The 16,112-nt window shown below is 37.9% G+C and overlaps 2 protein-coding genes across 6 annotated transcripts in view; one reads left to right on the forward strand and one right to left on the reverse strand.

The window, feature by feature from the left end:
- LOC132540855 (prorelaxin H2-like) overlaps positions 1-16,112 on the forward strand; it is a 256,765-nt gene that overhangs the window by 78,044 nt on the left and 162,609 nt on the right. The window lies entirely within an intron of this gene.
- The window catches only part of JAK2 (Janus kinase 2), an 85,879-nt gene that overhangs the window by 10,991 nt on the left and 58,776 nt on the right, over positions 1-16,112 (reverse strand). For all 5 annotated transcript variants that reach the window (XM_060199315.1, XM_060199313.1, XM_060199314.1 and 2 more), the window contains 8 exons: positions 14,561-14,688; positions 13,428-13,566; positions 10,345-10,496; positions 10,064-10,214; positions 8,126-8,262; positions 5,810-5,999; positions 1,963-2,087; positions 1,622-1,794 (listed from right to left, as the gene is read on the reverse strand). In XM_060199315.1, the coding sequence (XP_060055298.1) occupies positions 1,622-1,794; positions 1,963-2,087; positions 5,810-5,999; positions 8,126-8,262; positions 10,064-10,214; positions 10,345-10,496; positions 13,428-13,566; positions 14,561-14,688 (1,195 nt within the window). The remainder of the gene's footprint in view (positions 1-1,621; positions 1,795-1,962; positions 2,088-5,809; positions 6,000-8,125; positions 8,263-10,063; positions 10,215-10,344; positions 10,497-13,427; positions 13,567-14,560; positions 14,689-16,112) is intronic.

Below are 16,112 nucleotides of genomic sequence, written 5' to 3' on the forward strand. Positions count from 1 at the left end.
GAGACATACAATTAATTTTCCCCCTCTCATATTAATTAACTAGTGATATATATGACTACACTTTACTAGGAGTGTGTATTTGATATGCAGACTCTCTCAAAAGCCTAGACCAAGAAGATCAAAAGCAACCAGTGGCACAGCTATTTATAAGATACTGGGTACTATACAGCAAACCCTAACAAAAGGACTTTTCAAAGTTAACCCAATTACCAAATAATGTGATGATAACATTAAATATCCATTGTCTTTTTGAACCCTAAGACAGCAGGAACCTCACATCTCCACTATAGAGCCTATATTTCCCCCAGTCCTGGAACCTTAGGATAGGGCCCACTTTCCCGCATGCCTCTCCCAATCCATATCAAATAATACTGCATCTGTCGATCGCAACCTAATCAACGCAATGATTGCCACCTCAACGTGCTTCAGCTCAGACTTTGTCCACAGACTTCAGGTGTGGAATGCCAACCCTTCAACTTCATTACTCGGGTGAGACCTTTCCTTTCATAGTATTCTCTAATTCCATCCCAGGTGGTTCACTTTTCTAACAAAGACCCAAAACCTAGATATACACCAGGTTCTGTGAGAGAGAGCATATGTTCACATGTATCCATAAACAAGTGCAAAATATATACCTGAAAGCAGAAGTACACTAGAGTTTTCAGTGAGTACTCCGCCCCCCCCCCCCCAACACTTCCTCTCCACTATTCCAGCCTTTGGGTCCATGATTGCTCAACAATTTGTTTGGCTTTGTATGTTAACTCTCTTTTCAGCCACCAGGTTCCAGATGCCATCAGGATGCCGGCCAGGCTTCCCTGGACTGAAGATCCCACCAATGTGTCCTGGAGCTCCACTTCCCCAGAGACACACCCTACTAGGGAAAGAGAGAGGCAGACTGGAAGTATGCATCGACCAGTCAACGCCCATGTTCAGCGGGGAAGCAATTACAGAAGCCAGACCTTTCACCTTCTGCAACCCACAATGACCCTGGGTCCATGCTCCCAGAGGGATAGAGAATGGGAAAGCTATCAGGGGAGGGGGTGGGATATGGAGATTGGGTGGTGGGAATTGTGTGGAATTGTACCCCTCCTACCCTATGGTTTTGTTAATTTATCCTTTCTTAAATAAAAAATAAATTTAAAAAAAAATCTTCCTGTCTTTGCAGAATGTTATCTGGGTTCATAAGAGATTGTGTTTTTAATCATAATTCCCCAACACTTTTTCCTCTTTTGCTCACCATCTGAATTTGTTTTCCTAATTTCATCACCAGATCTCTCTTAAATTTCCCTTAGAAATTTCCCTTTAAATCTGCCAAGATACTAAAAGACTCCTAAACTTAGAACCATATTTTTGATATTCTACTTTGTACTTCAAACTTCAAGCCCCCAGTCCCCACCTGCAAAGGGGAAACTTCACAAGTGGTGAAGCAGTGCAGCAGGTGTCTCTCTGTCTCTCTCCCTCTCTCTCTTCCCCTTCCTCTCAATTTCTGGCTGTCTCTATCCAATAAATAAAAGATAATTAAATTTTTTTTAAAAAAAGATAAATGATTAACAGTAAAAAAAAAAACCTAAATTTCAAGTCTGTTCTAAAGTTTTACTTTAGTTTACTAAAATATACTCACCAGAATATGGGGCTTTCACCAGGTTCTTTCACTTTGTAGTATTCTTTGTCTTGCGGCAAAACTTTAGTCAACCCAAAGTCTCCTATTTTAACTCTGTTTTCATTCTCCACCAATATATTCCTTGTTGCCAGATCCCTGTGAATATACCTTTTTGTGCCAAGATACTCCATCCCCTACAGATAAAATGACATAGTTCTTTTAGGTAGTTTCAGAAACCTGAACAATTTAAATGGCCTTTCTTCTATAACCCCATTGAATTATTCATGAAAAGCCCTAGAGAGTTTTTGAAACAATTCCTTTAATTTATCTCTTCTTTAACAAATAGCCAGGATATTAGGTACCTTGCAAATCTGAGATGTATACTGCAGAAGTCTTTTATGATCTATCCGTTCTTTATGTTTTTGAAGATAGTCTCGTAAACTTCCGTACGGTAAATATTCCATAATTAGTCTTAGGTTACGCCGACCTTTTAACATACAAATGGGAGCATGATATTTTACACTGCTATATTTTAATAATTAACTATCAGAAAATGAGTATACATAAAAGGCCCAAAAGGGTAGAAAAATTGAGTGTTAGGAACCAGAAGATAGCTTTTCCTACAGTGCAGCTGGCCACGCACAAGGCTGAAAGTTTGAGCTCCAGCCCCACATGGCATGGAGGGCACTAGGGGAACTCGTGGACAGGTGAGTTGTACTGAAGTGTCTCTCCCTCTCCTCTTGTTTCTTCCTCTTCCCTCAATCTAGCTCCCCCAAATAAAGGAAAAAACCAGCAACCAGAGGGGTCTCTTAATAGTGGTATTATGCAAAGCACTAAGTTAATTCACCTAGTAATACAAAAACAAAATCTAAACCCCCCAAAATACTGTGCCTAACTAGGGCTTAGGGTACTGGGTACTGATGTACATGTATCCATAAGCAAGGGGAAATTATATAATTCAAAGTGTAAGTGCTTAAAAACCTTCTGTGATTAGACTTAGACCTAGTAAGCCTAGGATCCTAGTAGAAGGGCCTAAAGAAAGTATCTTAACTTCTCTAACCAGTCTATCATAACTTCTCTAACCAGTCAGACTTAGAGCAAATAAGCCTGGCAATCTAGTAAAAGGGCCCAAAGAAAGCAGACCCCATAAACCTATTACTGGTTTGAATACAGTACATGACACTGAATGGTTTATGCTCAACAGATAAAAGACTACAAAAACCAGGGGTAAGAGACTGGGTCATTGAATGATGGCATTTTTTGGTCAATACCAAAGACCACCCCAACATCTGGGGCCATAGTCAGGGAATCCTTGGATTCCCACATATATATGATAGGCCTAGATCTCTAATAGATGCCTCTCTCCACCATCACTGGTCACTTCCATCAGGACGTCATAATAAGCCCTCTCATAGACCATGCCAGGAACTTGTCCTCCCCATAAAGTAGCAATGATAGGAACTTCCCCACTGTCTGATGGGAGGATGGGTCACTTTACCCTGCCATTCAAGGAACACTAGTCCTAAAATGAATGCAGCCTATAATGTTCCCAGCTGTGACCATGAAGTGCGAGCTCAGACCAACAAGGATGCAGAGATTACATATTTAGCTCCTGTGCTAAATATTAATATACATGGGCCCTGGGTCAGTGGATGAAGTAAACAGTTAATTTTATTCACAGATTTTCTTCAAATTTGGAAACTACTCTCTACTGTAATCCAGCTTTCTATTTTCTCAACTCTGACATATTCTCCCCAGACAATATTTTTGTCCATCTTCATGTTACCTAGCAAACTCAAGCAAAAATTATGTAAGTCATGGGCCCCTAGGAACATAGCTAGAATAGACTTCCTCGGCTCTTCTACCCTAATATCCCTATTCTCATCCACTCTATTCCTACTTTCGGGTTCCTGTTCATTAGTCATTTTGTCCTGCTTTATACTTTACTGCTTTTCAGCCACCAAATCGCAGATTCTATCATGATTCCATCCTGACTTCCCTGGGCAGAAGACTTCACCAATGTGTCCTGGAACGTGACTCACCTCTTCAAAGCTCTACCCTACTAGGGAAAGAAAGAAGCAGGCTGGAGGTATGGATTGACCTGCCAACACCCATGTCCACAAACAATTACAGAAGCCAGAACTCCTACCTTCTGTTCCCCATGAGAATTTTGGCCCATACTCCCAGAGAGGGAGAAATGTTAGGTGAAGATGACCAGAGGACTCTTGAATTCTAACTCTATCAGAACCCAGAGAGAGAAGAGGAAAAATGGAAGAACATCCAGAAGTAGTAACAGGTGTAGGTGTGGCTAGGGAAAAAAGAGAAGGTAGGGCCATTGGGGAAAAAGGGTAGTGGCAAATATATATAAATATAGACAGGCATTTATATAAATAGTCAACTCAAATCTGCAAACTTGGGAAAACCACTGAAGCTTCCAATGGAAGGAATGGGGATACAGAATGCTGATGGTAGGAACAGTACAGAATTATACCCTGTTATCTTATAATTTTGTAAATCAATATTAAGTCACTAATAAAATTTAAAAGAAACTAAACCTAAAAAAAAAGACAGTTTGATTATAAGTTAAAAGTGATACAGTTAAGACCACATTTTTTTAGTCTAAAAGTATTACACAGAAAAGTTTTAAGTTTTCACATCATATTGAAAAAAAGCATCAAATTAAAAATACTTTTCAAAGATTTGGGGGTCAGGCAGTGGTGCCTACACTTGCTACAATGTGCTAGGACCCAGGTTCAAGGCCCCAGTCCCCTCCTGCACAGGGAAGCTTCACAAGTGTTGAAGCAGTATTGCTGGTATCTTTCTTTCTCCTTCCCCCCTCTCAATTTCTATCTCTGCCTAAATCTCTGTCTAAAATAAATAAATTAAATAAAAACATTTTTAAAAATTTATCTCCTTCATAAGAGGTAGAGAAAGTGAGTTTCACATGAAAGAGAGTGTGAGAGAGAGAAGGTACCACTTGATACCCACAACACAGTGGACTGAAGTGGAAACTAGTTCCAAGCTGTACCAACTGAATTATCTCCCTTGTTCTAGTCCAACTTTTTTGGTTCCTTTTTATTAAACATTTTGTTCTGATTTATATCTTACTACCTTTCAACCACCAAGTTGCAGAAGCTACCATGATTCCACCCTGACTCTCCTGGGCAGAAGATCTCACCAACATGTCTTGGACTCTCATCTCCCCAGAGGCCTACCCCACCAGGGAAATATAAAACTGGATAAGGGTATGGATCAACCTGCCAGTACCCAGGTTTAAAGGAGAAGCAATTATAGAAGCCAACTCCCACCTTCTCCACCTCATAAAGAATTTTGGTCTGTATTCCCAGAAAGGGATAAATGTTAGGGGAAAATGACCAGAGGGCTCTGAACTCCAATTCCATCAGGATCTGGAGAGAGAAGAGGAAAAAAGGACACTTGGAAGTAGTAATAGGTATAGATGTAATATAGTAATAGGTATGAGATGAGGTAGGGCCATAGAGAAAAATGGATATATATATATATACAGATTTACAGATTGTTGTAGAAAAATAATCAAGGGGCCAGGTGGTAGCAAACCTGGTTGAGAGCATGTTACAATGCGCAAGGACCAGGGTTTGAGCCCCTGGTCCCCACCTGCAGAAGGAAAGCTTTGCAAGTGGTGAAACAGTGTTGTAGGTATCTCTGTCTCCCTCCCTCTCTATCATCCCCTTCCCTCTTGATTTCTGGCTTTCTCTATCCAATAAATAAGTAAAGGTAATTTTAAAAATTTTAAAAAGAAAATAGTCCATATCTGTGACCTTGGGAGAACTGAAGTTTCCAGTAGAGAGAATGGGAACACAGAACTCTGATGGTGGGAATGGTATAGAACTACACCCTTTATCCCTTCATTTTGTAAATCAATACTAAATCACTAATAAAAATATTTTTTATAGAAACTGAGCAAAGAGAATTTGTCTTTAAATGTGATATTCTCTAGATAAACTTAAATAAGAATGGTAAGCATTTTTTTCTTCAGAAAAAAGAATTATTAACTAATGAGTCAAAGACTAGCTCTGATCCACAGTAATCTAACACAACTGCCAATCATACTGAACTGCTTCTCTCTTTTGGGGCACTGGCTTTCTATAGATCTTGAGAGATGATGTTTCTACTATCCAGGATGCTAAAGACATACCTCAAGTTCAAAATAGGTTTCAAGAGGCAACGTACCAGCACTGTAGCACACGCCCTTGTACTTTACAATGTTGTCGTGCTGTAGGGACTTGAGGATTTCGATCTCCCGTTCAAAGTCTCGGAGGTGCTCCTCAGTACTGTGCTGGAGCTTCTTCACAGCCACCACCTCTCCAGTGTTGTCCTGCAGGGGGTCATACCGGCACATCTCCACACTTCCAAAATTGCCCTAAAAAGCAGGTCATACTGAAATAGAAGCCTCTAACTCTGTGTGTGTATGTGACATATTATTCAATGTAGTTAGAGACAGCACACAAAATCCACCAAGCAACTCTCAGGATCACAAAATGAAGTACTATTCCAACAAACAGAGTAAACATGTCTATTTCATTTGTGTAAAAAAAAAAAATTACAGGGCTGAAATATACAACGACTCTAGCAAGGTGTGAACATTAATTATTAAGATAAATCAGGAATTTCTAACTTCCTATCTCTAACTTTCAGGAAGAACTTTACTTCTTCACAACTTAGCTTTTCTGATATACTGTCAGTGAGTGGGAGGGAATAAGGGTCTGCTGTGGCCTAAATGTGTATATGCCCACAAAATTCACATGATAAAACTCTAACTCCCAAAAGGAGTATATTTGGAGATAGGGCCTCTCAGTAGGCAGTGAATGTTAAATGAAGTTACAATGGTTTAATCTGACAGGGTTTATGCACTTTGTGTGTTTGTTTGTTTTTGCCACCAGGGCTATCATTGGGACTCAGAGCCTACATGGTAAATCCACCATCCCAGCAGGCACTAATTTTCTTCCTCTTTCTTTTTCTTCTTCTTCTTTTTTTAAAATAGAAACAGAAATTGAGAGAGAAGAGAGAGAGAGAAGAGAGAGAGAGATCTACAGCACTGCTCTACCACTCATGAAACTTTTCCTACTGCAAGTGGGGGGTGGGGCCTTAAACTGGAGTCCTTCCATGGTCAACGGTGCAACCCACTGAATTCACCACTGCCCAACTCTGGCTTTTAACTTTAAAAGATGAGAGACTAGAAAATGGACTCTACTGAAATCTAATCTTAGACTTCCAGCTCTAAGCTATGTTATTATGTCTCTTCTTTAAATCACACAGTCTGAAATGATGCGTAAAGAGGCAACCTAAGGGTGCCTAATCTGCTAGGTCTAATCTGCTCAGTCAGGAAAGTAATTGTTTGTATGTATGTATTTACCAACAGGGTTTTTGTGGAGCTTTGTGCTTTAGTGACAGCTCCTGGGGGCCATTTATTCCCCCCTGATAAAAGGTGAGAGAGAGAGAGAGAGAGAATATGCCAGGGGTGAAAAGCATAACGGTTATGCCTGAGGCTCCAAAGTCCCAGGTTCAATCCCCCACACCACCATAAGCCAGAACTAAGCAGTGCTCTGGTTAAAAGAGGGAGGGGGTCACAGAGGGGTGTGGGAGAGAGAGAGAGAGAGAGAGAGAATATATGCCAGGGGTAAAAAGCATAATAGTTATGCCTGAGGCTCCAAAGTCCCAGGTTCAACCCCCCACACCACCATAAGCCAGAACTAAGCAGTGCTCTGGTTAAAAGATGGAGGGGGGCAGAGAGGGGTGAGAGAGAGAAAGAGAAAAAAACAAGCAGGAGACAGCTGCAGCACTGTTTCAATAGTCATGAAGTTTCTACCCTGGCAACAGCAAGCATAGCCTTGAACATGGGTCCATGTGTATGGTAACATTTGCATTTTACTGAGTGCACCACCACCCAGCCTTCTAATGAAAATTTGTCTTATTGGTTTACACAGTATTATTTTTTAACACAGTCACACCAATATAAATGTGAATGCAACTTAGTGCAATACTACCAAAGCTCCTGGGCCTTTATACTAAGAGGTTCCTTATATCACATGGCCAATCTCACTCCCCAGTCACTTCAAAAACCAACAGAAATTTTCAAAGTCTAAGAGTCAGTTTTGTTATATGTAATTGGGACAGTGAAGCTTTTCAGTGGTATTATACTGGCTCAAGGATCTTAATTCATTTCCTGGTGTCACATTAAAAAAAAAAATCAGATTACTTCTCACTGAAATGATTAACTGTTCCTCTCTAACAACTGAAATGCTCTCTACCAAGAAACAGCCCAACAAATCATCCTCTTTTAGAAGTTCATAAAGGTTCAAGAAGTTCTTGCAGCTATTTATGTAACAAGGCATTTACCCAGCATCTAAAAACTAAACCTTTTTTTCTAGAAACACTCCTAAAGATTTTGTAGAAAATAAATTTTCAAGAATCTCTAAGCCTTTTTTAATAAAAATCTCATGATTACACTTTAACTACTAAAAAAAAAAAAAAATTCTGACATCTTACCTTGCCCAGTTGCTGCAGGAATTTCAAGTGTCTCTCTTCAAACTGTGTAGGGTCTGGGTCCTCAAAGGCACCAGAAAAGCCCAGGGCGCCTATGCGCATATTTGGCAACATGTCGTTTTCTGTTAAGAGTTCATAATCTAGAAGGGGAAAGTATTATCACCATAAAGTGGAAAATAAATGTTCTGCATTACATTGATACGCATTCAAGTAGGTCAAATTGAGTTAGAAATACTAAATACAGGAGGCCAGGTAGTGGCGCACCCAGTTAAGCACACACAGTACTATGTGCAAAGACCCAAACCAGGACCAGGGTTCGAGCCCCCGTTCCCCACCTGCAAGGGAGTCGCTTCACAAGCGGTGAAGCAGGTCTGCAAGTGTCTATCTTTCCCTCACCCTTTCTTTGTCCCCCTCCCCTCTTAATTTCTTTCTGTCCTATCAAATAAAAGAAAAAATTGCCACCAAGAGCAGTGAATTCTTAGTGCTAGCACTGAGCCCCAGCAACTGGAGGCAAAAAAAAAAAAGAATGTAATATTAAATACAAAGTGATACAGGGCAACTCTAATAATTTGAGTGATATTGGTGAGAGCCTTTCTTATCCATAATCTCAAAGGCTTTCATGAAAGTTTTTTGCAAAAGATAAATGATTACTTTGCAAAATAGATGCTTTAATATTTATAGCACAAATTCAATTCTGAACTTTATGATGAGAATGGCAAGTAGTACTGGAAAAGGAAGTACCTATGGACCAGATATCTGCATATCTGACTACATGTTTTAAGGAGAAAAAGCCAACATCATGACTAGAAAATCAATTACAAAATAGATGAAAACTAGTTATGGGTAAGGGTGGTATACAGCATAATGGTTATGCCAAGAGACTCTCATGCCTGAGGCTCCAAAGCCCCAGGTTCAATAAATACCACCATAAGCCAGAGATGATCAGTGTTCTGGCAAAAAGTAAAAGAGAGAGAGAAGAAAATCAGTTAAAATATATATATATAAAAACAGGAAGGGTGGCTTTTTAAAAAGCCAACTAAGCCCCCATCCAACAGAGAAGCAATTACAAAAGACAGAACTCCCACCTTCTGCACCTCATAAAGAATTCAGGTCTGTACTCCCAGAAGGGAACAAGTGTTAGGGGAAGATGACCAGAGGGCTCTGAACTCCAATTCCATCAGGATCCAGAGAGAGAAGAGGAGAAAGAGACGTTTGGAAGTAGTAGTAGTAGTAGTAGTAGTAGGTGTAGGTGTAACTCAGAAAGGAAGAGAAGGTAGGACAATAGGGGGAAAGTGAGCAAATATATAGAGACAGATAGTCATAGAAATAATAAACCTGCATCTGTGACCTTGGGAGAATTACTGCAGTTTCTAATGGAGAGAACAGAAACACAGAACTCTGGTGGTAGGAATGATGTGAAATTATACCATTATCCCATAATTTTGTGTATCAATATTAAATCACTAATAAAAATCTTAAAAAATTAAAAAGCCATTTAAGCCAAACAAGTATCTATAGCTTGGTACTTACTAACTGGTAAACTAAAATCTGGTTATTTAATAAGAAAAATCCTCTTTATCTTTTTAAGAACTTATTTATTCATTTACTTAATGAGCAGGAGAGAGAAGAGAAACAGCATCACTCTAGCATGTATAGTGCCAGGTATCCAACTTGGGACCGTCCATATACAAGTCCTAAGCTAGTGTGCCACTGAGGCCACCTCCTCATCAGCCATGATGAAGCTTTAGAATAAATAAATAAATAAATAACTCAGTCAAGGTAACTACCATATATATATGGTAGGGGAAATTATACAAATGTAAGAAATAAAGAGGATTTAAAAGACACCAAAGGACTTCCTAGAAGATAATCAAAGATTATACCACAAAGGCAGAAAGACGGTAACTGGAGAATTAGTAAGATCACTCCATCCATACATACCTGGAGTAAACAAACTGTTCAGATCTCGTATGATGGCTCTGAAGGAAGGTCTAAAATCTGCTTCATAGTCCATACAATTATTAATAAGATTTGCTAGTTCTGTCCACTTTGGTGCAGGAAGTTGGTGCCTGTCTTCGTAAAACTGCAGCTTCTATATAATTAAAAAGCCATGTGTTGAGAATAAATTGCATAGTGTCTATCAACTTTCTTTTTAACTAGGGCAAAAAATATCAAGTCTCATCAAAGAAATATTAGGGATCACAGAGTCTATAGAAACTTACTCTTTGAGAATCCAGTGCGCTGAGAGGTTTGTCCCCCCCACTGCATATTTCCCACAAGGTGGTGCCAAAACTCCATTTGTCTGTTGCCAAGTTTAAATGTTTAGGGTTTTCAATGCATTCAGGAGGTACCCACGGTATTCTCTCCTGAAGAACTTTAAAACGATAGGAAAAAAGTATGGTAAGGTCATTCCCAGAAGTGTTTCATACAAAAATAATTTCCAAAAGTGATTTAAACAAGCAGACCTTTTTATCTGTTTGGGGGTGGGGTGTGTGTGTGTGTGTGTGTGTGTGTGTGTGTGTGTGTGTGTGTACATACATGTGCACATGCATGCAACTCATGTAACAATTAAGAGAGAAAAGGACCCATGAGATCATCTAATTCAGTATACCAGTCTTAACAATGACAATATTAAGACCATAAATACTGAAAACCAATAGTCACACAGACTGTTAATAGCAAAAGAATTAAATTTTGTATAATGAATCCTCAATCAACTAAACTTCTTTTCATTAAACCATCATGTCTCAACATGCATGTCACTCATCCTTATCCATTAGCTTTACATTCAATAATTTTCTCCTATAAAAATAAAAATATCTTTGATACTTCATTTTTATAAATGGCAATAGGAATTCTAACCCTATACATAAAAAAAAATGAAAACTGAAAGGTATTTCTCATCATTATGACAGATGGACAACTTAAGTTACACTAAGATATTCTGGGTAGGTCTGGAGTAGCTGTATGTGGGCTGTTTAGAAATTAGAATTCTGGGAGTCGGGCGGTAGCGCAGCGGGTTTTGTGCATGTGGCACAAAGTGTAAGGACCAGCATAAGGATCCCAGTTCGAGCCCCTGGATCCCCACCTGCAGGGGAGTCCCTTCATAAGCAGTGAAGCAGGTCTGCAGGTGTCTTTCTCTCCCCCTCTCAGTCTTCCCCTCCTCTCTCCACTTCTCTCCGTTCTATCCAACAATGACGACATCAATAACAACTACAACAATAAAACAAGGGCAACAAAAGGGAATAAATAAATAAATATTAAAAAAAGAAAAAAGAAATCAGAATTCCACTAGAAATAAAATTTTCCAGGTAAAGTTTCTGTGGTCTTTGACCACATCAGAAAAATATTATTCAAAGGTGGGAAAACTCTAACTCTACCTTAGCTAAGTAAGAATGAAGGGAAATGCATCATTTGGTATATTTTGGTAAGACAATGTGGATATTTTTGCTGTATTAATAAAAGATAAAGAGTATACATTGCTTGTTTTATTAATATGCCAGTTGCATATTTTCCTTCTTCCCCCACCATGCCAAATGGCAAAACTGCCCTGAGTCTCAGACTAAGATTCTTACTTTAAGATTTAAGTACCATTAAGTGTAAGTACCATTGTTATATGCCACCAGGACACTATACACCAAAGGACAAAAGTTGATCACTTTAGATTGTTAAATTTAGGCTATTTAATTAGCTGAAATTAGTTAGCTAAGAGAAATGATCTAGGGTACTCGAATACACAAATGTAACACATTTGGACAAAAATATACCCATCAACTATCTAAATGAAGTTTTTACTTTGTTAACTAGAATACAGAACATCAGAGAAGACAGCATAACAGTTATGCAAAGAGACTCTCATGCTGAGGCTCCAAAGTCCCAGGTTAAAAGGAAAAAAAAAAGAATGTTGAATATCAAAAACAAAATTTTTTAAGGTTCTGAAAAGGCACTTAGATGAATATAGTTAAATTAAAATAAGACCTAGTGCTAGCTAGATGCTTTATGTTCTCAAATATTTACTTAATGACTAAAGGTAAGAATAATGGTGATTCAGGAAATGGCTCAGTGAATAAAGCACTGGACTCTCTAGCATGAAGTCATAAGTTCAATCCCCAACAGCACATGTACCAGAGTGATATGTGGTTCTTTCTCCCCTCCTATCTTTTTCATTAATAAATAAATGAAATATTTATTAAGAAAAAAAAGAAGAAGAAAAAAAGAAAAGAAAAATGTAGTGGTGAGGCCGGGTGGTAGCACACCTGGCTGAGCACACGTTACAGTGCACAAGGACACAGGTTCAAGCCCTTGGCCCCCACCTGCAAGGGGAAAGATTCACAAGTTATAAAGCAGGGCTGCAAGTGTCTCTCTCCCTCTCTGTCTCCCCTTTCCTCTCAACTTCTGGCTGTATCTATCAAATAAATAAAAGATAATAACAATTAAAAATAAAGTTAAAAAATTTTTAAAAATCAGTTTAAGAAAAATGTAATGGAGAGGGGCCAGGTGGTGCACCTGGTTGAGCGTACATGATATTATGCACAAGGACCTGGGTTCAAGCCCCTGGTCCCCACCTGCAGGGGGAAAGCTTTGCAAGAAGTGAAGCAGGGCTGCAGGTATCTCTCAGTCTCTCTTTCTCTCTATCCCCCCTTCCCTCTTAATTTCTATCTCTATCCAATAAGTTAATAAAGATTTAAAAAGAAAGAGAGATGTAGTGACTAAGGAGGTAACTAAGCTGGGAGTGTGCAGGGTCTGTATGGAGGAGGCCCTGGGTTTCATCCCCAGCACTGCATAAGCTTCATCTTTCATCAAATAAATAAAATAGAAATCTTTAAAATTTAGAGATCTTACTTGTGTTTCAAAGAACTCTAAGACATTAGAAAACTTTACATTAAAAAGTAGATAAAGTTTTATTTTCCATGTATAACTAGATTCAAATTTTTAAAAATAAATAAATAAATAAAATCTCCTTACTGTATTCCAAAAAGAGGCACAGTGGATAAAGTATTGAACTCTCAAATATGAGGTCCCAAGTTCAATCCCCAGAATCACATGTGCAAGAGTGGTACTCTGGTTTTTCTCTCTCTGCTCTCATAAATAAATATTTTTTAAATCACCCTTACAGTCCATGGTAACATGCTTGAAAAAAAAATACTATCTGTAATGTAACTTGAGATTGCTAAAAACAGTAGCTAAATTTTACTGTTAATCAAGATGTCAATAAATAAAATAACTTGAAAAAAATTAAACCGATCTCTAAGCTACTCTGCAAGTAAAGCATAATAAAGTTAAATGTGATTCTCATAAAACTTACTGTCCTTAGGCAAAACTGTTACACTAATGCCGGGGTCACTAAGTTTGATGAAAGGAGGATTTCCTGTCTTCCGGTCTTCTTCTCTGATAAGTAGAATATTTTTGGCACACACATTCCCATGAATAAGGACTTTTTCTTCCTATTAAAGTTAAATGCACATTCAAATGTCAACTCACAAACATAAATAACCAAAGCAAATGAACTGGCAAAAACACAGCATTAGCTCTTAGACTGAAAAATACAGTGATTATCAGAGAGAAAGGGAGAAGGGGAGGCTAGAATAATGGATTCAGTTTGATGGTGTGAACTTCAGTGGTGGGTAAGATAAGGCTACACTTGCAAGAGGTGTGCAATTAGACTCCTAAAACTTTATAATACTACATAAGCCAGTGACGAATCAATAAAAATCTGCATAAAAGTATCAGTCCACAAATATTTGAGCATTCAATATGTCCAAGGCTCCAAGCAGATTTAAAGAAGAAAAGAAAGAAAGCATGTTTATTAATGAACATTAATTTGGAAACTGTGAGATAATAAAAAAATGTCATGGCAGCACTGTATTTCCTCTCCTACATTTTAGACAGCACAATCATCTATAGCCATGATGAGACAAGTAAGTACTACATAATGCCAAGTCTAAAGCTGAGGTTTAAAGCAGTATGCGATTTTAGGTGATAGCTGACAGTAAGAAACATGTTTCTGTTCACCCCCAGGACACAGGTGCACTCTGAGTGGCGTGGCAGACCCTCTGGTCTTTTGCTTCTCTGACAATACTGCTTTCTCCAACTGTCCACTAACCAAAATGAGCATTGCCTGCATTCATTCTCAATTATCATACAACATGCTGCCACATAATTTATAGTTAAAATGGCACAAACTACAAATTGCCCATCAAAAAGATGGATGAAATAACAAAATTACTTGCTAAAATAACTTTGCATAAATAAATGTTGTCTTAAATAATCTCTTTCATCAGTTCCCACAGAAATTATTTTTAAATGACTCAGCACCCATTCACAGATTTATTTCCTATTCCAAGGTTAAGGATTCAACATACATTGCTTTACATGGTCAAAAAAAAAAAAAAGGAGGGGATAATTTTCTAATAAAAAAAGAACATACTAATTACTTACTAGAAAATGCATGGCCCATGCCAATTGTTTAGCCACTTCAAGTTTCCATAATATGTTTATGGAATTTTTATTCTTTTTCAGGTATGTATCTAGTGATCCAAATTTTACAAATTCCTGAACGAGAATATCTGCATAAAATATAATAAGCTCAAGTATATATACAATAGAAAGTATACAATTTTAAACTTTTTATTAGAATTTTAGGCATATAAATGATGGGTTAACTTATATATATATATATATTATCAATATATAATATATATATATTATTACAGTAGGCTCAGCTAACATCATCTTCAAGTACAGATACAACAAAAAGAAAAGTAAATATTCTCTTCATGATAAGCACTTTCAGGACTTACTCTTTCAACTGTCCTGTATATCATACAGTATTGTTAGCCAGTTGTATGTTAAGTGTTGTATGTTACATTCTTACACTCTAACTACTTACTTATCTCACAACAACAAGTTCATAAACTTTGACTATCATCCTCAATTCCCCTTTTCTTTATTGTTAGTCTCTGGTACAACATACCTAATCTCGTTTTCTCTAAGAATTTTTTGGAGTTTTTGTGTGTTTTTTTCACATATAAGTGATATGTATGTTTCTTTCACTTAGCATAAAGCCTTCAAGGTCTATTCATGCTGCTGAAAATGGTAGAATTTCCAAGCTGAGTAATAAAATTGTGTGCGTGTGTGTGTCTATGTACTGTACATACACATATAGCACAACTACTTAACCCCCTTATTCATTGATGAACACTTGGGACTTTTTTCCATGCCTTGGATATTGTAAATAATGCTATCATGAGCATCTTCTCAAGTCAGTGTTTGCGTTTCCATTGGATATACTTCCAGAAGTGAAGCTTCTGTATCATATTATAATTCTATCTTTTATTTGATGATTTCCCATACCAATTACCTCAATGACTTTATCATAACTCAAAGCTTTTATAAATTTACTTCTAGTTACATGAGGGTTTTATAGTTAAGGGAAGTAAGTTATGTGAAACTCACTAATTTTAAGAAAATTTAACAGCATCAATCAGATCAGAGTTCCCAATTTCAGATATATTTTAATTAAATAAATCAGCACAGGATAAGTATAAAAGCACGCTTAATAACTTAAATTGTATGTTTTTAAACTTTGTAAAAAAAATCATTCTCACATCCCTAACCCAATAAGAAATTATGAAAACCATTAATAAACTAGGGAGTTGGGTGGTAGCACAGCGGGTTAAGCGCACATGGTGCAAAGCCCAAAGACTGGTGTAAGGATCCCAGTTTGAGCCCCCTGCTCTCCACCTGCAGGGGCGTCGCTTCACAGGCGGTGAAGCAGGTGTCTTATCTTTCTCTCCCCCTCTCTGTCTTCCCCTTCTTTCTCCATTTCTCTCTGTCCTATCCAACAACAACGACATCAATAACTACAACAATAAAACAACAAGGGCAACAAAAGGGAATAAATAAATAAATATATTTAAGAGAAAAACATTAATAAACCAGAGATAAATACAAAACTACTCTGTTGGGGGACAGCGCGAAGATCTCACCA

This window comes from Erinaceus europaeus, chromosome 10 (genome assembly GCF_950295315.1).
Source record: "Erinaceus europaeus chromosome 10, mEriEur2.1, whole genome shotgun sequence".
Lineage (NCBI taxonomy): Eukaryota > Metazoa > Chordata > Mammalia > Eulipotyphla > Erinaceidae > Erinaceus > Erinaceus europaeus.